Source organism: Typopeltis vanoorti, chromosome 13 (assembly GCF_054136105.1).
Source record: "Typopeltis vanoorti isolate ZY-2024b chromosome 13, IOZ_Tvanoo_1.0, whole genome shotgun sequence".
Classification (NCBI taxonomy): Eukaryota; Metazoa; Arthropoda; class Arachnida; order Uropygi; family Thelyphonidae; genus Typopeltis; species Typopeltis vanoorti.
Window position 1 is genome coordinate 42,215,159 of NC_143561.1, and position 25,641 is coordinate 42,240,799.

At 35.1% G+C, this 25,641-nt stretch overlaps 2 protein-coding genes across 2 annotated transcripts in view; one reads left to right on the forward strand and one right to left on the reverse strand.

The window, feature by feature from the left end:
• Positions 1 to 4,303, forward strand: part of LOC150100088 (ras-related protein Rab-30-like) — a 61,012-nt gene extending 56,709 nt beyond the window's left edge. The window contains exon 5 of the mRNA XM_090403210.1: positions 4,050 to 4,303. Within this exon, the coding sequence (XP_090259336.1) occupies positions 4,050 to 4,303 (254 nt within the window). The remainder of the gene's footprint in view (positions 1 to 4,049) is intronic.
• A 19,819-nt stretch (positions 4,304 to 24,122) lies between these two features.
• LOC150100089 (uncharacterized) lies at positions 24,123 to 25,306 on the reverse strand (the record flags this gene model as incomplete). Its single annotated transcript, XM_090402898.1, is given in 2 exon segments — positions 24,123 to 25,091; positions 25,094 to 25,306. Coding segments are annotated over 2 exon segments (1,023 nt in total), but the record flags the coding sequence as incomplete, so codon positions are not given.
• Between the last annotated feature and the right edge of the window lie 335 nt (positions 25,307 to 25,641).

A 25,641-nucleotide genomic window follows, 5' to 3' on the forward strand; every position in this document is an offset into this window, starting at 1 on the left:
CAATTGTTCAGCTAAGTCTAGGCCTTTCTTTATGCTTTTTAGGGTAAAATGTTTAACTTCATTGTTTCCATCTGTGCTATCGTCCTCTGAATTAATTTGGCTTATCCCAGATGTCATTTCTACCAAATTTGCTTCATCAGTCTCTTCTTCCACCAGTAATTTTTGAATATCTTTGACATTCATATTATCAAAACCTTCCTCTCCTAGAGACTTAGCAGGTTCTATTATTGTATCCATTCTGTTTTCTGCTGCCTCGATTAGATTTTTGCTTTGAGCTGACTCTGGCCATATATTTTTCCAACAGGCATTTAATGTTATCAGTTTTATTTCTTTGATGGATGAAGTTATGAGATTAATACAGTCCAAAATTGTAAAAAGTTTCCATGCCTCTATGACTTCGATAGATTCGTCATCGATTTTATTCAAAGCCCATTGCAACGATTTCCTGATATAATTAGTTTTAAATTTAGCTATAATTCCTTGCCAAGGTGAAGATAAAATTCAATAGGAAAAAAAATATCAGAAAAGAAGAAAACCTCAACCTATCAAAACTAAAAGATAGCTCAAGCAGAAGTCGATTTTTAGAACAGATGTGCTTGAAATTAAAACCTTCCATCTTCCAGAACAGCAGAAAATACTGGGACGAAGGAAAAGAAACAATGTTATCAATTGCAAAAGACACTCTAGGAAATAAATAAACAGTGGATAATCCAAGAAATCGTATCTACAATAGAAGAGAAAAGAGAGGCCAAGATATTTGTAAACCAACAAAACAATGAAGAGAATAGAGAAAAATGCAGAGTACTAAAAAATAAAGTTGATAACCTATGCAAAAAAGCCAAAAAAAAATGGTTAGTAGAAAAAGCTAAGAAATGCCAAGAAGCATACTAACAAAACAACCTAAAAGTCTTCCATGACACTAAAAGAGAAATTACAAAGGAATTCTCAGCAAAAGCAGTAACAATGATAAACAACAAGATGACTGAAACCGGGAATATTGAAGATATAAGAAAAATTTGGTCAAACCATTTTAAGACTATTTTTCTCCAAGGAAACAAATGTGCAATGCCAACAATGGAAGAAAATAACAATCACCTAAAAATTTTACAAGAAGTTAGATACACAATAAAACAGATGAAAAATAATAAAGCACCAGGCATTGATACTAACCCTACTGAACTGTGGTCATATGGAGGCAGCACATCAACAACCCTATTCAATAAAATGCTACAAACAGGAGAGATCCCAGGTGACTGGAGAACTGGAAAGATCATCCCAATATAAAAGAAAGGAGACGAAAAAGACTGCAGAAATTACAGACCAATCAATTTACCCTCCCATACCTGTAAAATATTTGTAAGAATCATACAAAATAGATTAAAAAACACCTATGAAGAACTGATAGGCATAGAACAAGCTGGTTTCCAAGGAAACTATTCAACAATAGATCAGATTTTCACATTGCACCAACTAGCAGAGCTCAGCTGGGAAGACCATAAAGAGCTATATTGTTGTTTTGTGGACTTTAAACAAGCTTTCGATAGCATCAACAGAGAAATCCTTCTTAAAGTTCTACTAGAAAAAGCAATAGACAAATATATAATACAGTTTCTGATAAAATATTACTCTAAGACAAATGCAATAATTAAAAAGGACACACTTGCAACAGAACCCATAGAGATCCAAAAAGGAGTAATGCAAGGATGCCCATTATCCCCATGCCTATTCAACATATATCTAGATGAAATTGTAAAGAAGGCGGCAATAGACAATGAGCCTAGAATCATTGTCAGAGGTTTAAACATAAATAATATCAAATATGCAGATGATCTCGTCCTTATTGAAAGAACCCCAAATGAACTACAAAGGTTGATAAACAAGCTAAACGAAACCTGTAAAACATATGACATGACAATAAATATACAAAAGACAAAAGTGATGGAAATAGGGAGGAACAGAACTACCATCTCATCCACCCTAAATGGAGAACAAATAGAACAAGTAGACAACTTCATATATCTTGGATCAAAACTAATGGAAACAATAGATGAACTCAAAACAATCAAACACAGAATAGCGATAGGATGGACCACCATGGGCAAATTACAGAAAATCTGGAAAGCAAACAAGGTATCTAAGCAAGCCAAAATCAAATTATACGAATCAATAATTATACCAACAGTCATCTATGGAGCAGAAGCATGGACATCTAAGAAAAGAGAAGAGAAAAAACTGCTGGCATTTGAAATGCTTAAGAAAAATAAATAGAACAAATTGGATAGAAAAGAAAACAAACAGCACAGTCAGACAAGAATTATTGTATAAAAAAACAATAATAGAAAAATTAGAAAACAACTGAGATGGTTTGGCCACATTGTACGCATGGACGCAGACAAACTTCCTAACGTCCTAATCAATACTTTTCCAACTGAAAAAAAAAAAAAACAAACCAGAAGACCAAGAATTGCCTGGCTGAAATTAATAAAGAATATCTCGGGATGCAGAACATATAAGGAACTTTTTCGAACAGCAAGGAATAGAGAAGACTCAACCCGTCTTAGACGGAAGAGAAGATAATTTCCTGGGCATTCTTGTGTTGTATATCCACCCTGTTCAATAATTTTCTTGCAATTCCTTTGGATAAGTTTTGGCAGCTTCATTATCAGCTGATGCACTTTCCCCTCGTATTTTTATGTTTTGTAATGAAAAGCGTTTTCTAAAATGGCTGAACCAATCTTTGCTAGCAACAAAGTCGAGCTTAATAGCAAATTCTCCAATTTCTTTTAAGTACAGTAGTTGTAAATTTTTAAAGCTTTATGTTTAATAACATTGGTGTCCAGTGGGATCCATTTTTTTGAGGCAGTCATCAACCCAAATACTAAGAGCTTTTTCCATTTTTTCAAGTGCTGGTGCTCTGGGATTAGCTGTCATATTTGCAGAGATAGAACAACCTGCAGCAACAGAATCTCTAATTTTTTGTTCATTTTTTTGTATGGTCCTGATTGTTGCTTCATTTAAAACCAAGGTTTTTACAACATATGATACTTTCCCCCTTTTTTTAAGACTATCCAAAATCTGTATTTTTAATTCTAGCGAGAAGAAATGTCTTTTAAGAGGTACTTTTTTACTTCCAGCAGACATTGTTCAAGACTACAAATTAATTCACAAAAAAGAAATATTTAACACTTTAAAAAAAGGTTCAATAATACATACAAAGAAGAAAACAGTTCGTGGAGTATTAAAATATGTTTAATACTCCACAAACAAAATGAATATAAAATTCTAATAAATTCTAAAATTCTGTATGCAAATCTGACGACATACACGCTTGCATGAAAAATATCGAATGAGATGGTGCTTGCTCTTAAAAGCTCTCATCATGTCCCCCATGTTGTACAGAGATTTCCCCAATTCTCGCACCGTGTTAGAACTAGAACGTGTTGTAGGAATGCCATGTTGTATGGTGATTTCCCCAATTCTCAAAACCGTGTTGTAGGAATGCTGTGCTATAAGGGGGGGGGTACCTGTATATGTTTCATCTGAATCTTTTTTTTTTTTCTGTTATTACTGCTAATTTGATATTTCTATCAGAAGCTCATCTAGATCTTAGTGTTTGTGATGAATACTTCTGACATTCCAAGTACTTACATCCAAGCTATTCTTGTTTATTTTCATTCTTTTTCCTTCCTTTGTCCTGCTCATATTCGTTAACCTGTAGTTGTTTTCCAGGGTGACAGTTCAATTTCTTCTGTCTTGAGACCTTAGAGTAAGAAAAAATTCAGCTGAGTTGATTACTGCCCATCTGCAGCCTAGTTTGGTGATGGCTGCCACCTTAAGGCATCCAAGGCTCTCATCTATCCCTGACAAGAGAAGGGAGACTGAGTATTACAGTGTAATACTCATTGTTGATAAAAACTATGCTGTAAGTGGCAAAATGCATTCTTTATAAATGATGGAGTCTACTTTGCTTTCTTATTTTTGTATTATCAGCACAAACAAAGGTAAATATTTGAATTCTTAAATTTATTTATTTTTTTATTTTTTTTCAGGTAATAAGATTGATAGAGAAGATCGTGAAATTCCCTATCACATTGGGGAAGAATTTGCCAGAAACCATGATATGTATTTCATTGAAACTTCAGCAAAAGAGGCTGAAAATGTAGGAAAACTTTTTGTTGAAATTGCCAATAAACTGACCCGTGAAGCCAGAAATTCTCGGTATAATGGCAAGCCTCTAGGTGATTTATCTGGTGGTAAAGACTCGAAAGAAAATACAGAGCATGCATGTTGCAAGTTTTCCTGAAGCTTGTGGTAGTGGAAATCTAAATGTTTTTTATAGTCACATTTTTCAAGTACAGTGCCTGTGCTCTTGAGCATAGAAATATGCTATTATTTATAGAAGATAAATTGAGAAACTTCTATTTCCAAGTGTTTGGAACTAAAGTTCAAGCTGCTCATCTGATAACAACCAAAAATAGCAAAAGCTTCTGTTGATTATCAGAAGGATGACTAAAAACAAGCTTTTGCTACTTTTTTTTGTTGTCATCTTCTGTTTTCATTGAAGGTTTGTTAAAGTGAAAAAGAAGAAAATATATGGGATCAAGCTAAACAAGTATAAAAAAATCTGCGCCTACTTTTTTTTTTCTCAGTCTGTTCTCTTTATAAACATTACATATTTTTGGCAATGGCCAGTTATATATAACTGGCCATTACGAAATCTAAGTTAATATTGTATTATTTGTGTTGAAGAAAGTGTTAGAAGCTTTTAAAAGTATAGTTAGGCTATAGGTTTGTCACTTTGGTGTACAGAAAAAAATGTGGACATTTTATTTATCTATGTAGATATTTGTTTTGGAAAAAAATTGTGGGAATTTTAAAAATCTGATTTTTTAAATTATGTGCCAGTTTTGTTAAAATGTAGATTTTTATGTAGATGTTTATGCTGTTGTGCCATGATCAGAATCAGTTATATTCTACTTATAAGATGTTTGTGAAAGAAGCTTTGTGATAAAGTTGAATAAGCACATGGTGTTGGAATTAGTTTACTGGTGTTAAAGAATCTTAGATTAGTTTGTGTGTGTGTGTGTGTGTGTGTGTGTGTGTGTGTGTGTGTGTGTGTGTGTGTGTGTGTGTGTGTGTGTGTGTGTGTGTGTGTCATTTCTGTTATATACTCTGGGTTTATAGGATGCTGGTGATACTACACAATTAAATTTACATTATTAACTTCCCATCAATAAGTTTTTTCAAAACTAAGCTGTTGTATCGCAGCTCTCCAATATTTTCAAATCTCATATTTCACACACATGCATATATTAATGTTATTCTGATTGCGCCAGATCCATTCGGCATTGATACCTAATTTATAGGTCTCTCAAAATTGAGGAAAAAACAAAAGCTATGATTTATGACATTGAGTTGCTACATTTAGAAAATGTTTATTTTTAGTTCATCAGCCATGCACACATGCATATTCACTTCAAATTTATATATTTCATAGAATTGTTTTTTGGCATGCAAATTTTAGTGTAAAATACTTCACTTTGTCATTATTCTAGAGGTATATTAATGTTATTCTGATTGCGCCAGATCCATTCGGCATTGATACCTAATTTATAGGGCTCTCAAAATTGAGGAAAAAACAAAAGCTATGATTTATGACATTGAGTTGCTACATTTAGAAAATGTTTATTTTTAGTTCATCAGCCATGCATACATGCATATTCACTTCAAATTTATATATTTCATAGAATTGTTTTTTGGCATGCAAATTTTAGTGTAAAATACTTCACTTTATCATTATTCTAGAGGTATAGAACATATGCAGTTTGTATTGAGTAACATGCTTTCTCTCACTCTCTTTCCCTCTTCTTACTCAAATTGAGTGAGAGAGAGTATAAGCAAGAATGCACATCTACACATCAATAGCACACCACCAAAATGAGAAATAGAGTGATTTATCAATCTTTGGCTTTGTAGTATTGGATTTTTGTTATTAAACTGGCCTGTACAGCTAATTGGAAATGGCACTTGCAGCCTCTGTGCTAGGCCGCCTGAAGATTGACTTAAGTTCAAGTCTAGTCGGCAACTGGAGGAACTTTTTCCTAGCCTTTCTTCAACCAGTTAATGAGTTAGTTGATCTCTGGCACAGGCAAGTGGGTTTTTTCTCAGGCAACTTGAGTTTTTCATCCCATAAACTCAAGAAAAATCAACCATAGAACCCACATTATTTCAGACAGTAACATGTCCTGTTAGGATTAGGTACCAAGAGATGGCAGCACTTGTTTGCTCGTCTCTTCTTCAGTTGTTGCTTATATTTAGTGATAGTCTTGGATCAGCTATCTCTGATTGGCTATCGGTGGAGATTGAACTGCCCACTCAGTCTCCAAAAGCTAGATAGGATTAAAAGGACTTGCCTACTCCCTATAAGGGAATAAAAGACGTTAGCTGATTATACTGGTAGATGATTTTTATTGTCTGATGTGTGGTCATCACCAGTCTATTTAATTGTGATCAAAAGTGACTTGAAAAATACAGTAGCCCCCCCCCCCTCTTATCCTCAGGGGGATATATTCCAAAATCCCCAAGTGGATGCCTGAAACTGCAGATAGTACTGAACCCTATAGGAAAAATCATAGTGTATCTATGTTTTCTCCTATACATACATACATACCTATGATAAAGTTTAATAAGCTACTATTGACTTTCTAATGATATGTCAGAAGGAGGATCATCGAGTCATGATGATGATGTTGATAGTTGGATGTCAGTTAATCTGTCCTTCCATGTTTTATGCCCTAGTACCTCCTTTGCACTTTTATGAATGTAAGTTCTATTGGACATCTTCTTCCAAAAGAGTGTGGTTTTATCACAACTGAAGACTTGTTTTGGATATTATCCTTTCTCTTTAATCAACTTTGCTGGAAATGTGGCAGCAGCAACTTCATTGGCAGATGCAGCCTCTGCAGTAATTTTTATATTTTTCAGTCCAGACCTGTTCCTGAATCTGTGTAATCGTTCCTTACTTGCTGCAAATGGCTTATTGTCACTTGTTTTAGGAAATCCCTTGCTGACGTCATCATATAGGTTCAGTGCTTTCTAGCACAACACGCTGTTGTCAATCAGAACACATTTTCTGTTCATGTCTTCCACCCACAAATTTAATGCCTTTTAAATCTTAACTAAGTGCTTATCACATACTGTGGCCATAAATTTTGCAGTTTGAGGTGCGACAGCAAAACTAGCATGAATTTCTTTTTCCTTCTTCACAGTTTCAAGGATAGAAGATTCATTCATACCGTAGATCTTCGCAGACTCAGTATACATTTTTTTTCCTTTCCTCATGAAGTTGAGAACTTTCATTTTCACTAAAGGAAGCACATATTTGAATTGCCGGCATCACTACCCTTTCACTTTGGGCCCATTATTAAGTAAAATAAGGATTACTTGAACACAACACTACAATACCGTGGCAGTTGATCTGATAACTGAGACAGCTACTAAGTGACTAATGGGTGGGTAGTGTATACAGTACAGTGTGGATATGCTGGACAAAGGGATGATTCACGTCCCAGGCAGGACAGAGCGAGATTTAATCACGCAACTCAGAATGGTGCACAATTTACAACTTATGAATTATTTATTTCTGGAATTTTTCATTTAATTTTTTGGAGTGGGGTTGACTGCAGGTAACTGAAATTGGGGGGGGGGGGGGGAAGGACTATTGTATCACATTTGATCTCGAGCAGGGATCCTATATTATATAATTTTAGTCCATCTACTAACTCCCTCCTTAGAAAAATCTTGCATATAACATTTAATGTATATAACACACACACACACACTTGTGTGTATAGAGATATGTAAGTACTTCTGTTATTTTAGAGATAAAATTATGGTTTTGGAGCTTTTATATAATTTTTTTGATATTTCTATTCTAGATTATGAAACATATTTTAAATATTGCTTTTATTATTTACCCATGATTTTAGGAGCTGTTTCCAGTGTGATTCTTTTTTTTTTTTTTATTAAATGTTATAACAGGGATTTCATGTATATGGAATTATGCTCGAAAGCTTGGTTTACAATTTTTTTTTCTTTTTATATATATATATATAAATGTATATTTATTTAGTGAGATGAGTTTGTGATAATGAACTGAATTTGTGCTCGTACATGCATTTTTCCAGTCAGGTACGTTAATCCAACTGTATAGGTGTGAGTATCAATTTTGTAAATAGGAATTATTTTCACATAAGTCTTATCTTGATATCTGCAATTTAATTTTTAAAATTATAACTGGAAACACAGAATTTAAAGGTTCTGTCTCATACCAATCTTTTGTATTGTATTAGGGAAGAAGTTATATTATTTTATCTATAGTGTACCAGATGTAATTAGACATTAATTTGCAAGTGAAGCAACTTTGTAACTTAAAATGTGAGAGCAGTTGACCTTAGAAAGTGGTTTCCATCTGATCAGTCTTCTTCATAGGCTGGTGAATTCTCTCTCAGCTTCTTATCTGGTATAATATATTAACCAATTCAGCAAAAAAAAATAAACTTTTCACAACTATTATATTTAAGTAGACATAAAATATATACAGTTATAGTATTTTTATTTTTATAAAACTTGTGCACTTGAATGTAATGTAGTGTAGTTGTCACATATTTAAGTATTTCCCAAAGCTTCTATATTCAGAATCATGTTTCATTTTTTATTCGTAGTGTAAAAATTGCATATTTCAATTACCATGACAGTTTTGTCTTGGCTTGTTTCCAGATTTTTAACTGTAGAAATAACATCCTTACAAATTAGTTCATTGTTTCATCCCACCTTGAATGCTGACATCTCTGATATAATCTCCATTACCACACTATGTTCTCGACACTTTAATAAGTGCAGTAAAATAAGGTATATTAATTTGAAAGTACAAATTTCTATTATATAGTTGATTAACTTATATGATTTACTTATGTTGAAGCATGTAGATTTCTTATTACTAATCTTATATCTATCTCTCCCTTCCGTCTGATTCAGATGGGTTGGGTCTATTCCTAATGAGGAGTCACGGCGAAATAATGCAGCTGGCACGCCACTCCTCTGCTGCATCCCTACTAATCTTATGTAGTGAGAGAAAAAATTAATATTTATATAGCTGTAAAAGTCCTATTGGGTTTTATTTTTTTAGAATCTCAGGTGACAGATCTGCTGTGGTTAAGAATAGTATTAAGACTAATCTTTTAGAAGATTGTGCATGCTTGTAGTCTGATGTTGGTAACTTTATTCTTTCATCTCAGATATAAAATATATATATGTAGTTAATATATACATTTTTTTAGAATTTATTACTGGACTTAGTGGTTTCACTAGGAAATTTTTATTTAACATTCGCGTGTGAATCAGTTTTACAACTGTCTTATATCCTTTATTCTTTTCTTTTGTGAGAAGCAGTATATATATACACTACTGGGAACACAGTGACAATCTTCACACTTTTTTTTTTTAAATCACTTAAACAACTTCCACCAAGACATCAAATTAACCATGGAAATTGAAGAAAATGATCTCTACCTTTTCTGGATGTAAAACTTATTAAGACATCTGACTCCATAAAAATCTCCATCTTTAGAAAACCTACGCACATAGACAGATACCTACATGCATCCTCAAATCACTATCCGGCACGGAAGATGGGTATCATCTCAACTCTAGCGCATTGTGCCAGATCTGTACTGTCAGATGAAGAACTAAAAAATGAACTACAACATCTTAAGAGGACCTTCAAAAACAATGACTACTCTTCAAAAACTATCAATAAACAACTATACTGCCATCAACTAAACAATGTAGAAACACAAGATGACCCCCAAAGGTTATATCTCCTTGCCATCAGCACGCTCTCCAAGAAACTAAGAAGAATTTTGGGAAAGTTTAACATAAAAACGTGCTTCTCTACTCTTTCCAAACTAAGATCAAGTTTAAGCAAATAAAAACAAGCTCACAACCATCTACAATTCCCAGGTGTGTACAAAATCACATGTGTGACTGCAGAAAACCATACTTTGGCCAAACAGAAAAATCCATCCTGCTACGTCTTGAAGAACACCGAAGAGACATTGCTTACAAAAGAACCAGAGCTAGTGCCCTCTCAAGCCATGTCCTGTTTTCAGTAAACACAAATAATGAAGGCCGCCAACATGAGATAAACTGGACAACAACTTCAAACCTTCACATATGCCACGACGAGGTAGAATGCCACATAGTCGAGTCTAGAGAAATTGTCATGGACCCTCTTCATATAAACAGTAATTTCAGCTACAATTTACTGGACTCATTCAGCTCTGCTATTAGATATTGGCACACTCGTGAACCCACATGCACACAGGTGTCTAACAATACAACTTTAACACGGACTGTAGCTCCAGTTCAAAGTTAACTGTGTTTTATAATCGAATTTATTTGTTTTATAGTGACTCAATGCTTCTTTATAGTGTTTTTATTTGCTTTCGATGTCCTCTCACCCCTGAAGAAGTCAGCCACTCCGATGAAACATTTTGCGTATTTAATAAATTTAATTGTTTGTTCTAATTCTCGGATCTCAGTCAGTATATAAATATGAACATATCCCAATTCCGAGTTAATACAATAAATCATCATATATATATATATTGTGCGTAAATTTTTTCTTTACTTTTATATTATGCTGTATAATGAAATGAATAATGCAGAAATTCTTGCATTTTACCATTGGAATTTTTCATATTTTACTAATTTATAGATCAGAAAATTAATTAGTTTATTTCATCTCAGATATAAAATATGTATATTTATTTAATATATATAATTTATATATGAGATAGTCCTTTTTATAGAAGGTTTAAAGAATTTAGTCTTTGCAAGGAAAAAAACTTTAAACTCTTGTATAGTAGCAGAGATAAGCAAGTTATGGACTAAGACAGTATGTTTGGTCTTCACATCTAATTATCATTAAAATATTATTATCCATTAATGGCAGAGATCACCTCTTAAGTAATTTCATGCTCTTTGTTTCGGGCTTACTATACAGATTATAAATATTTTTTATACAAAATTATGATCTGATATACAAAACAAGGGAGGAAAAAAATTGTGCTTAATAATAAATAAAATCCATAAACTATTCAGGTTATTGATATACAGGGTTAGCCAAAATGAAGGAGCAGATTGTACTTGATGAATTCTTTATTTCCAGCAATACAAACATTAGTTATACCTCACCTGACAGGAAAACTGTCAGATATTCATTCATTCTGTGTATGCACCTCCTGTAATACAACATACATCAAAACAATAGTCCATTTCTTGCCAGACTCTTTGTAACTGGTCACCCGTTATTGAATTCGGTGCTGCTACAATTCAGCGGCGAAGTTCTTGTAATGTGGTGGGTAGCAGTGGCATGTAAACGGTATCTTTAACGAATCCCCAAAGATAAAAATCATAAGGGGTCAGGTCTGGGGACCCTGGTAGCCACTTGCATAACATAAGATCATCTGTCCCACTTCAACCCATCCAGCAGTTAGGAAAAGTTGTATTATGGACATTACGACGAAAGTGAGGCAGTACTCCATCTTGTATGGAGATAAAGTCACAGAGTCATCTTCGAGTTGAGGAAGCAACCAGATTTATAACATATCGAGGTATGCCATTCCAGTTACTGTTGCCTCAGCAAAGAAAATAGGCCCATAAATTTTTCCTTGAGAGGCACAAAACATGTTCACTTTTGGCAAGTTTGTATGTTCATGTTTAATGTTTGTATCTGGATGTTCTGTTCCCCATATTCATCTGTTATGACGATTCACTTCACACCACTTAACCAAAAAGTTGATTCTTCAGAAAAAATGAGTCATGCTGCAAAGGTATCGTCCTTCATGTTATCCAACATTTTTATGCAAAAGTTTTTCTCTGTTCCTGAGATCTATTGCCTGCATTAACTACAGCTTGTAGCCTTTCATATATAATTGTTTCCTGAGAACATGCCATACCATTGTTTGAGGAATTCTTAATTCCTTGCTTGCATGTTCAACGTTAACTTTGGTTACACATAGATGACCCAGATTTTTTCCTTTACAGATGCATCCCTCTTCTTGAAATTTTTTGTACCATGAGTAAATCTGCTTATGATGAGGAGGTTTTGTTCTTGAGTGCGGAATTTATGTTGAACCATAATTACAGAATTACACTTTCCAAATTTGATAACATAAAATGCTTTCTCCTACAGAGATGCCATTTATCTTAATTCTTTGAGCAAGCAACTGAAGGATTTTTTTGTTTTAAGTGCTTACCACGTACACTACCAGAATGCGGTAAAAAGTAAACTCTTATAGTTTCCTATCAGGTGATGTATAATGTGTTTGTATCATTGGATATAAAAATTTTACAAACAAGTACAATCTGCTACTTCACTTTGAATAACCCTGTATATTTTTTATTATATGGGCACCTCCATGAAATCTGAAGAATCATCCTGAGAAACCCAAACTATCTACACAACAGCTATCATACCTCTCATTAACAGACAAAGCACTCACAACTGACTTTGGCAATGCATTCCACTCATTCACCATTATCCAACCAAAAAAACTTGCACCCTTGTTAGCCACACTGTTACTTAAAGTCCAGGGATGATGTCTTGTTCTTCCACCTCTAGCCAACTGCTGAAATATTTCCCCTATCTGTAAAACCCTTTTAGTAATGTTAGTGTTTGTATTGTACCTCTCTCTCTCTTCACTTTTCTGCCTAAAAACTAACTTCTGCAACCACAAATTCTCAATCTATCAACATAGGAAATCCAGGTGAGTAAACCTGATGCCGATGTATTAATACCTTATAAAGAGAAATAACTTCTTTATCTCTGCATGTTACTGTGGTCATCAGTAACCAAGTAATCCTGTAAGCTACTTTGAAAACTGTTATGTCGTGGCAATTCTTTTATTTTATACTTTATTGTGTCCTCCTACTTATATCATTTATCTTAAATTATCACTGTGTAGTGTTATAACTTTAACTATATACTTCTATGGTCTATACACACGCAAATATCAGAACACTACTCTCTCATCTACAGTAAAATCTATCCACACAATTGGCCATTTCTTAGAATGATTAAATATATTAAATAATGAACAAAGGGTAGACTTCATAATAGAGTCCAATCCTCAGCAATAACGGTCTGAAGTCACCTCCTAATCAGGTTCTGGCAATATTTATTTGATCAAGCTGTGCCAGCCAGATCCCTAGGTTAGAAATTCCTCTTAACCAAGGAGTTACCTTCAGAAAATATACTAAGCTAATCAATCTATTAATTACTCTTTATCTCAATTTTATCTATCTCTCTTAAAATACTTTAGTTTGCAGTCGTTGTCTCTATCATATAATTCTTTCCTGCTCAGATTCAAATATTAGCAAACGGTGCATTGGATTCAATTCAAGGCACAAAATAGGTTAAGATATTCAAGATTCATTAATTAAACTCCTAAGATTACACATTTACAAGAATATACTCAATTGGAATAGAGGTATCTAAGTTATAAAGTTAAACATAGCAACTGTAATTCACACAACATCTCCAAACATAGGTTAATTTCACAGCACAAAATATTGTTAGCATCTTCTAAATATCCTTACTAGTCTACACATACTCTCAAAACAATCGCATCGGTAACTTTATAGATCATTAAACTGCAATTCATTCATATAAATACTTGAGAAATTAAAAAAAAAAAAAAATCAGCTAACGCCTTTTTATTCCCGTATACGGGAGTAGGCGAGGCCATTTAGCCCTATCTAACTTTTGGAGACTGAGTGGGCAGTTCAATCTCCACTGGTACCCAATCAGAGACAGATGGCCCAAGGCTATCACTAATTAAGCGGTACGCAGTGAAGAGAGACGGCTCAAATGTGCCGCCATCTCGTGGTCCCTAACCCTAACACAATATATTTAATGTCTGAAATAATGTGGGTTCTACGGTCGATTTTCTTGAGTTTACAGGACGAAAAACCCGAGTTTCCGGGAGGAAAAACCTGCTTGCCCGTGCCAGAGATCGACTAACTCGGGAACCGGTCGAAAAAAGGCTTAGAAAAATTTCCTCTAGTCGCCGACTAGACTCGAAACCAAGTCTTCCTTCGTGCGGCCAAGCGCGGCGGTGTGCAAACGCCACATCCGCTGAGCTACACAGGCTCTACTTGAGAAATAGCCTTTAGATTTAAGACACTGCTATCTAATATTCACTATAGTCCTTCTTCCTACAAGTATAGAGTTCAAAAACATAACATCTCTTTTCTTCTATATCACAATATTCCTTTCTGTCTTAACAAAAGAATTATAAAACGTTTTACATTACCATATTTCTGGTAATGACTCATTAAGTCTGTCAATTTTTCTTACTTCTTCCCACGGAATGTTTAATTTTTTCCTAGATGATTGACTCACAGGCTAGACTTGGACTTCATTGTTCTGCCTTTCCTTCCCATCGTCAACTAGAAACAGCATGGCTCGGATCGACCCACGTGGACGTATATAGCGCCCAGTTCCTTCAAGCTTACTCGGGAGGCTCCCGATTCTTTCCTCGTCGATTCCTTCTGTATGACATCGTGAACCGATGGCAGTGAATAGCTACATGCTATTGATAAGATCCCGAACTCGAACTCTCTCCGACTCCACAAGAAAATCCAAAGCAGACTAAAGACCTTAAGAAGAAAAAGCTACTCGCAAGGGGGGGGGGGGCAAACCCCTTTTATACCTTCTACCCTCAGCATCCACTTTTGCGCATGTGTCGTATATTCTATTCGTGCCTTCCTGAAGAACTCTGTGCATGTGGCGCGTCTTCCTGAAAAACATCGAGCGCGTGCCATTCCGCATGTAAGCAATTTGCCGTAGGCTATACAATTCACCCGAAGTTTTCGTTAGTGGACTTTGAACTTCTGTTACTATGCCCTAACATATATCTTATAAAGAATACTTCTTCCATAATAATTTCTTACAAACAAATGTCATTGTTTACCTTTCCTGGATTCCTGGAGTACAGTTCCATCAACGTGTTACATAGTAATTTTTTTTAATCTATAAATGCATAGCTTTACCCACATCAAACTGACATTCATCTTTTGGGCACCTGTTTTCTCTGTACTACTACTCTGTTGTAGTAGTATTCTACAATTTTCCTCCAAATTGACTATCTGTCAACATTCCAATATTATATTTTTGTCTTCTAAGGTACTTTTTACTGTATCAATCCACCTAGATCTTGGTCTTCATCTAGGTCTTTTTTCCTGTCAAAGAGCACCTGTTCTTTCCTCTCCTATTCTGTTTAAGTGGCCATACTATCTAAGACTGCCTCTGCTAACACATTCCTGAATGCTAACAATGTCATATTCTTTCTTAATGTCATCATTTATCATATATTGATAAATGATGACATTTATCATACTGCCACTGATGCCATCTGTTCAGACCCCTAATCTTTCTCAAAATTTTCATATCTGTGGTCTCCAGTCTTTGATCAAGAGTTTTATTTCTAACCTACCTCTCAGATTCATAAGTTAAAACTGTCTTATATCCAGCTAGTTTAGTGTTTTGACTAATTTCGCTCTTATTCCATATAAATTTATTCAGTTGACTTCCTACCATACCAGCTTTACTAATTCTGCTGCCTATTTCGAAATTTAATTTACTATCTTTGCTTAAAATTATGCCTAAATAGCTGAAATATTTTCTTGTTCTATAGATTTTTCATTCAGGATGCAGTTGATGTTTTCAATGTTTCTGCTTATTTTCATTGTTTTTATCTTTTTTGATGCTGATTTTCACACAAATTTTATTACAGCAGTTATTCAATTTAGTTAGGGAATCCTGCAGACTTGTACTGGAAGAACTATAACACCACTTGCAGTAAAGAGTTGAGATTAACATCTCCAATTTTGATATTAGGTTTAATATCACTTTCCTTCATAATGTGATCCATACAGATGATGAATAAGATGGAAGTAATGTACATCCTTGTCTCACACGTGATTTAACATCAAACCATCTTCTTGTACCTCCTTCAATCCTAACTGCTGATTTACAACTGAAATATAGACAGAAAGTATTGCATGATGTAGTATCCCATTTACACCATATAACCGAAGCATTTTGAAGAACTTTCTTTTGTCTTATGCCTTTTACAGATGAACAAAACTTAAATACAAATACTTGTTATAATCCCAAGTGTCAACTATTTGTTTTAAAGTGAAAATCTGATCCTGACAACCTCTATTTGGCCTGAATCCAGCTTGTTCTTCACCGAGCATCCCTTCCACAATTTTTTTTAGCCATTTCTCAAGTATACTTGTATAAATCTTACCAAGTGACATTCACTAAGGAAATTCCTCTGTAATTCTCACATTCAGTTTTACTTCCCTTTTTATAGATGGGTATTATAAGTGCTGTGCTCCAATCATTAGGAATTCAACCCTCTGATCAAGCTTTCTGAATTATGCGTTGTATCCACTGTAAAACTTTTATACCTCCAAATTTGAGAATTTCTGGTCAAATTTCATCTATTCCAGCTGACTTTCCACATTTCAGGATTTTGATAGCTTTATCTACTTTAAGTAGTAATATATATATATATATATATATTTTTTTTTTTTTTTTTTAATTAATGATATACTGACTAAGAACACCGAGAAAGTTAAGAAAAACTTTAATATAACACGACTAGTTTCATCGGAATGCCAACTTCTTCAGGTGTGTAAATAATAACAAAAAACTGGGAAAATAACAAGATAAAAAACATGGACTTCTCAAATTAACAAAATAGGAATGGCAACAGTCATATTTGAACAGTTGCCACTCACGTGCCAGGACTAACGTGAGTGGCAACTGATTCGAGAGCACCAGAACTCAATAGATTCTGGAATAGACTCGATCAATCCACTGCGCTGTGGGTTAAATTGTTGTTTATGTGTGATGGGCCCAGAACTATTTCCTTTGATTCTACGATGTATCTCTCAAGTTCATCACTGCATTTATAGATATTGGTCGTAAGATTCCAGTCTATCTGGTGTTGAAGCTCTTCTAGATTAGAGTTAGTGGAGAAAAGAACATGACCGGAGAAGGCATCTCTTGCAAAAGGGTTCTTTTGTAAGAGATGTCACGCTGGTGTTCCTCAAGACGTAGTGAAATAGACTTATCAGTCTGTCCATAATAAGGTTTAACGCAGTTGCAGATGACTTTATACACTCCTGGAAACTGAAGCTGGTTGTGTTTTGGTTTGGGGCGACTCAGAAAAGAACAAAGCTTTGGTAGGGTGGTGAAGTAGGTTTTAATGTTGAATTTCTTCATTATTTTTGCCAGTTTGGGAGATAGAGAGCTTTTGAACAGCAATTGGATGTGAGTAATGGGATTGGAGTTATCTTCTTGTCGAGGTTGGATACGTGGATGTAGATGTCTAGTGATGCTTTGAGAAGAATAGCCGTTGTTTAAGAATGTGCTTTTCAGATGGTTGAGTTCTGTTTGAAGGTCTTCTACTGAAATAAGAGATCTTGCTCAATGGGCTAGAGTGGAAATAATACCAAGTTTCTGAGGAGGGAAGTGATGAGAAATGGCATGCAAGTATCTATCTGTGTAAGTAGTTTTTCGAAAAATCGAAAATTTAAGGCAAGCAGGCATTCTGGTGATCTTTAAGTCCAAAAAAAGCAAGGATGCCGTTCATCTCTAGTTCTGATGTGAATTTGATGTTCTGGTGTTGATTATTTAAATGATCTAGGAAGGTTTGTAGCTCCTCTAGACCATATTCACAGATAAGGAAGATGTTTCCATGTATCACAGCCACAGTTTAGGTTTTAATGTAGCATTTGAAATAGCTTTCTCTTCAAAGTCTTCTAGAAAAATATTGGCTAAGACTGGAGATAATGGGCTGCCCATAGCTAAGCCGCTGGTTTGTTTGTATATTTTTCCTTCAAAAGAGAAATAGCCGGAGTTTATTCAGTGCGTTAATAGATCAAAAATTTTCTTGGAAACTTTGTTTTTAATTAGATTGAGTACTTCTTCTGTTGGCACATTTGTAAAAAGAGAGACAATGTCAAAACTAACCATTCTGTGAGAATCTTTGAGTTTTAAATTTTTCGTCTTCGAAATGAAATCTTCAGAGTTTTTGATATAAAAGGAGGAATTACCAATGAGATGTTTTAAGGAAACGGCAAGGTATTTAGACAGGCTGTAAGTAGGTGAGTCAATACCTTCAACTATATATATATATATATATTCCTGATTGTATTCCTGTTGAGTGTTTTATACCACCATGCTGTCACTTCTCATTTCATTGAGCAATCTTTCAAAGTAATTACTCCATACATCAAGAATATCTTTATTCTCAGTTTTCATGGCCCCTTTATTATCTCCAATTCCTTTTACAGTATTCTTTTCTCCATTTCTGAGCTTTTTCAGTAGCCTCCAGAATATTTTACCACCTTCCTGATATTTATTTTCATTGTTCCTACTTTTCATTACTTTTGTTTAGTTAATTTTACACACTGCTTTGCTTTCTTACATTTTTCTCTGTATTCCCTAAGAGCACAATGTGACTTACTTACCAGAAACTTTCAATATGCTTTCTTCTTTCCCTTGAATGCTTCTTTAACCTCCTGAGTCCACGTGGGAGTTCTGATTTTTCTATGCAGATTACCTCACCACATGTCTCTTGGCTGAATCAATCAAAGTTATCTTTAGGGTTTGCCATTGAATCTCCAGTGTTTGGTTCTTTTCAAACTCTTTCATTTGTTCTTGAATAATGTTTGTGTATTTGAGTCTACAGTTCACCTCTGATAGCATTCAGCTTTGATCTGTTTCAAAACTTTCTTTATATACCCTTCTTTTAATTGTGAAATTCAATTTTTATTCTGCTCAACACCAAATGGTGATCATTTTCAGTTTCAGATCCTCTGTATGTATACTCTTATTCCTGAATCAGTGGGAAAATATCACTGTCAATAATGACATAGTTATAAGACTTTTCTTATTCATTGCATCTTCTCTCCATGTGAATTTGTGCTCTATATGGCTAGTAATCATTTTACTCTGCTATTTAGATCTCCAACAAAGACCAATTTTTCCTTTTTCATTGTGTCAGCTGCCTTCTCTAACACCTCAAAAAATTTCTCTACTTCTTCCTTTGTAGACGAACCTTCTGTTGAACTATAGGCACAAATAAGTCTCATTGTCCAGTTCCCCATTCTGATATTAGACCACATCACTCAACTTGAATATTGCTTGCCATTCAAGAAGATTATCTTCATATTTAGTGTTGAATACTTTAGCTACTCTCTCTTTTCCCTGATTGTTATTTCATGAATATAACAGTTTGTAACAGTTGCTGTTCACCCTGGTTCCCTGGCTAAAACAATGGGAGCCTTGTTTAACTGGGCGACGCTCCAGCCAGCATGTAATTCTGTCACGTTGTACCATCATTTCTCATTACGGTTTAAGCCAGCAAGAATACAATTTGGTCGGCTATATATCCCAAATTGCCAGCCGATCCTCCTGCATTCTGTATTCAGGTAGATACCTAACAGGGTGCAACTGAATATCTCCCTTCAAATGATATTTTATATTGTTTGTGTACAAATTAAACAATAGCAGTCCAAGCACAGAGCCTTGCGGCATACCACACCGCTAATCATCTGCTTTCTCCTGGACTTTGCTCCTCCATACACACTTTTTTGGTATCTCTCCACCAGCCAGTTTCATATCCATTCCATTTTTTCTAGTTTGTGTAATAGTATGCTATGGAATATCTTGTTAAATGCGTTAGTAAAATCCAGCAGCATAATTGTGTAGCCATTCCCCTTAACTCAGCTGTCACTCTATCATAAAAAGTTAAAAAAATTACTAAGACAAGACTGACCTTCACCTATTCTTGAATTCTGTCTCTAACCAACTTTTCCAGTACGCAGTACTTTTACTACCACTCCTGACATAATGATTGGTCTATAATTTTTAAAATGATTTCACCCTCCTGCTCCCTTGGGACTTTACCAGAGCTTAGACCTAAATTAAACAGTTTAGTAAGCGGCATTGGAAATCCCTTTTCACATTCTGGTAACATGCAAGCTGATATCTTATTCAAACCCACAGTGGTATCTGCAATATCCTAAGTACCTTTGATTCATTAATCTCGGTTTTCATGTCAGTTATTGTTACATAGATATAGAAATGTCTTCACTTGGGTGATTTTTTCGAAAAGTGTCACTCAGCATCTCCACTATTACATCTGCTTTGTTCACCTTGCTACCATCAGTACCACAAAAGTTATCTTTCCAAAGTCATTCTTCCTTTTACTTGCCACATGGTGAAAGAATTAAGAAAAGTTTAAAGAGCAAAATTAAAGAACATCTTAACTTCTTGATCATGAGTTAGTGACAGAATCATTGCTTGCAATACTATATTCACTTGTGACTTGCTTGTTGTGAATTACAGAGTAATAATAATACATCAAATGAATGAGGGCATAGCCATTATTGTGTTCATTTATTTAATAAATTTCATATTTCTGTTTGTTGTTGACCAATAGATATTTCCACTATCTATCAGTTGCTGGTTCAGCCTCCACAGCTCAGTCAGTATAGACTGAGCTATGGAGCCCTTTTGTTGAAAATACCTAGATTCAATTCCCATCCATGAGATGAGGAATCTTTCGACTAAAGGTGAGTTAGATGGTCTCATATGGAGGTAGAGGGTTTTTCGTCCCTCAGAACAGGCAAACCAGCTCGTGAACACACACAGACATCTACAGTTTTAAATATAGGGTGGCCATAAAATAACTTTCCCTCTTTGGAGGCATCTGTAGCTAAAACCAATAAACGGAATGAGACCAAATTTTATATCGAGACTTTTGAAGGCATGGGGAGATGATTTTCGTGAAAAAAAAAAGATTTAGTACAAAAAGTCGCCTATAGGGGAGATTTTGGCGCTGGCAGAGCCAAAAACAAGCAGATAATTACATTAAAGGCAGATAAAATGGAATAATAACATTTTGACGGTGTAAGCGACAGCTGCATCACTCATTCAGCTGGATATGTGGTGCATTACAATAATAATAATAATGACCTCTGCCAGGTCTAACTCCTAGTAATCCAGTTTCTTCAAACTTCTTAATCATAGCTCTCAGTGCTACAGCTGAAAAAGGACCTGTATGCAGGTTATGAAGCCTTCTAAATTCTCAAAGGGCTGCTATGGCATTGCACTGTTTAAGATAAAACAACTTAACAAGTAAAGCACGCTGAAGCAAGGTAGGATGCATATTGACACAATTCTTCAGTTATTTGAATAACTGCCTGAACGTTCCCAATCCCTTTTTAAGTGGAATTGGTGGTGGTGCTGCTGTCATGTATGCACAGTAAAATTTGCATAAAAAATCAATGATACACATATACATGTAATAAAACTTCTATATTAATGCAATTTTAAGGTGTCATATTTGCTTTTCTTTTCAGTTATAATAATGAGATGCACTATGCACATTATAATAATTATTTTTCTTTATGGTGATAATGAGTTGAAGAAATGGCACAGAATGAGATCTCATTGACAGTGTGCTTGACGAGACAAACAGTTTATCAGAGATATACTATTTTATTTATTTTTTTACTAAGTAATTTAAGGAAATTACAACATCACTAGGACATACGTTAAAATAAATTTTAATATACTTCAATATTTCGGCAACGTCATGTTGCCGAAATATTGAAGTATATTAAAATTCATTTTCAAGAAACTTAAGTACAAGACACGTGCACACAGGCACAACAAACAGTAAATGAGGAAGAAGCATGAAGCTATTATTTCTCCTAAAGTCCTGATGGTGCCCCCTAGTGGGCAATGTTGGTATTCTTGGGCGATTGGGCTGAAGGTCTTTTGATGTAGGTTTCCCAAATTTGAGGCAGTCTCATGCAGCCAAATTTGTTGAGGTTCGGATTGTTTCTTAGGGCTGAAGCTGATTCCATGAAAAGCCTTTCATACTTGTATTTACTATGGTGTACTATCGTGGCTTTCTTCCACCGTATTTTCATGGCAGGTATCCAGTGCATGGTCAGCAAGACCAGAGTAGTTGTACTGGTGAAACCGGATGTAGTCCTTGTGTTCTGAAATTCTGATATTTGCTGTGCTGCCTGTTTGGCCAAAGTAGGACAGCTTACAGCTGCAAGGGACCTGGTATATACCAGGTAGGTCTAGGGGGGGGGGGTGTCTTTAGTAGAGCGTATAAGAAATGCCAATTTTTTATATGGCCTGTAACAAGAAGTTAAGGCATGTTTTTTTAGGATTTTTGTAATTTTTTCCGAGGTGCCTCAGATATAGGGTGTGGTGATGGATTTAGAGTAATCCTTGTTGTGAGGGGGGGGGGGGGTTGTGGTATACTGGTTTCAATATTTTTTGGGAGGGGGTAGCCATTGGCTGAGAAAGTGTTGAGAATGTGGTTAGGACATTGTCATTTGAATAGATAAGTTTAGCCCTGTTGTGTAGTGTCTTAATGACTCCATATTGTTGTGAGGAGGGGTGGTGGGATTGTGGGTGGGTTTTCTATAGACTGAGAAAACCAAGGTTCCATCAGGCTGGAATTTTTCTTCTTCCAGGATGAATTTGATTCTGGTGTGTTGGTTGTTTATATGTGTTAGGAAGGAGAGGAGTGCATCGGAGCCATGTGACCAAATAGCAAACATATCATCAACATAGCGAAGCCAAATGGTTGGTTTTTGTGGAGCAGAGTTTAAGGCTTTCTCTTCAAAAGTCTCCATATAAAAGTTGGTCAAGGGTGGGGAGAGTGGAGAACCCATGTCTGTCCCCTCTATTTGTTTGTAGAATTTTCCTTGCCAAACAAAATAGCCCGAGTTCATTGTGAACTGAAAAAGGGCTGTGATATCGGGAGGAAATTTAGCTTGGATTAGCTCTAAGGATTCTTTGAGTGGGACATTTGTGAATAAGTAGGAGACATCAAAACTTACCATTATGTCAGTGTGTTTGAGTGTAAGGTTTTCTATGCTGGCTTTGAAGTGGGCTGAGTTTTTTATGTGTGAAGGTGGGTTGCCAGTATAGTGCGAGAGAGCTTTGGCCAAATATTTAGCTAGTTTGTATGTGGGGGAATCAATGCCATTCACTATGGGACGTAATGGCACATTTTCCTTATATATTTTTGGGAGTCCATAAATACAGGGGTTATGGAGTTAAATGGTTTTAATTTGTTAGTGATTTCCACAGGCCAAGAAGTAACCTTCTTAAGGAGCCTGTGGAGTTTTCTAATTTGTGAGTTGGTGGGATTGTACTCGATAGGAAGGTAAGTAGCCCGATCTAACAATAAAGCTTTCAGCTTACCTGTGTAATCCTTTTGGTTTAGCAATACTGTGGCATTCCCTTTATCAGCTTTGGTGATTATTATTTTCTTGTTTTTCTTTAATTCCAGTAGAGATTTAATTTCCTTGCTGGGCATGTTGGCTTTTCGTGGTTTAGCTTTGGTCAGAACACAACCACCAGTACTTTCATTTCTCATTACGGTTTAAGTGGCTGTACTTTCGCCAGTACAGCCACTCTGGTCTTGCTGACCATGCACTGGATACCTGCCATAGAATACGGTGGAAGAAAGTCACGATAGTACACCGTATTAAATGCAAGTATGAAAGGCTTTTCATGGAATCAGCTTCAGCCCTAAGAAACAATCCGAACCTCAACAAATTTGGCTGCATGAGACTGCCTCAAATTTGGGAAACCTACATCAGAAGACCTTCAGCCCAATCGCCCAAAAATACCAACATTGCCCACTAGCGGGCACCATCAGGACTTTAGAAGAAATAATAGCTTCCTGCTTCTTCCTCATTTACTGTTTGTTGTGCCTGTGTGCACGTGTCTTGTTCTTAAGTTTCTTGAAAATGGCAATGTGACGTTGCTGAAATATTGAAGTATATTAAAATTTTTTTTAATGTATATCCTAGTGCCGTTGTAATTTCCTTAAATTACTTAGTAAAAAATGCATAACCAACATCTAAGCCTTTCCACGAGAATCACAGATATACTAGCATTAAAAAAAAAAAATTATAACTAATCATAACTAAGTATATATTTACAATGCATATTTCTGCCAAGTTTCTTAAAGTTAAATACAAGAATATACTTTAAGAATATTTATTTAAAAAATTGTATTTTAGCTTATTTAAATTAATCTTAACTTTTTAGCAACTGCACCAGATTGATAAGAATGTTTTAGTTTAACTTTAGCCTATTCATGATTTTCAACAGCATATCCTCTTGTTCTAATGTAGCAACTAATTATTTTTTCTTCAATTTTACAACAACTTTGTGTAGGGTATGCTGTTTCTGCCAATATTCTTTTGGCAAAATTTTTGTCCACTTTACCATTATTTTTGTACTTCTCCTCCTCCGATTTGAAAAGACATTCACATCGAACTACTATCTGAAATACAAAATCACTAGCATATATTAAACCGCCCATGTTTGAACAGTCAACTAAAACTTTGTGTCTGTTGTCAATAATCTGAATACATGCATTTTCATTATTTTCTGGATATAAAATCATTTTATATTTCTCACAAATATTTTTCTTCAATAATGATTTAATAATGCTCCCAGAAATGTAATATAAATTGTTTTGATCAATAACATTTAGTTGCTTTTCCTTTGAACTTGTAGACGATGTTTCTTTTCCTTCATAGAGCGAATTATTTTCAGTCTGAATATTCAAATATTCTGAATTTACATTTTTTTCACTTAAAATGTCTAAGAGATAGTGATCGTTATCATTTGAATAATTTTTTCCTCTAACGTCGGAGATTACTTGACCAACACATATTAGTTTTAAAGCTCTTCTGCATTCGAGAGAAGAAGATAATAAGCTGCTTTTTCTTCTGATTTGAGAGAATACATTCTCTAACGCATCTTGTGAAAACCTGCTACCCATAATGAATTGCAGTCCTTCTTCAAAGCAGTCTTTTAACACATTCATTAGAAAAAGGGATGACAATATCAAACCAGTGTTCACAGGTTTCCAGCAGCCATCAATTTTCACATGGAAATGATATCAACAAATTCATTGAGAAAATAAAATTTACTTTCCTTATTTTTGGATGTAATACTGAGTTTAGATGTTTGAGCACTGCAAAGCTGATACCACTGATGTATAAGTCGCACAAACCATGCCGTGGAAAGTGCTTCTGGAGGGGGAATTTCGGTAATTACTGCAAACTCAAGTGCAGCAGCTGTTTTTATCAAGAAGTAACGCACTGCTCACCCAGCATTCATTAGGTAGCTGAAATGTGTGCTTTGACAGAGCATTTTTTGTGTTTTTTAACAGGTGTGCTGGATCTGCAAATACATGTTTGCAGATCCAGCAAACATATATTGATTTGAAAGGAAGTTATTCTGCCTTTCTTGTTTACACTGACCCCAAGATGTTTCCACATAGACTTGTTGTTGGAACCCATGTCTGATATTAGAGCTTTGACATTAAGACCAATATTTTCCACAGTGTTAATTACTTCTTTAATGATTGGAGCAGAATCCGATCCTTTGGTACTGGTGCCAGTAATATGACTTGCGACTATCTGTTTCCATGGTTCACA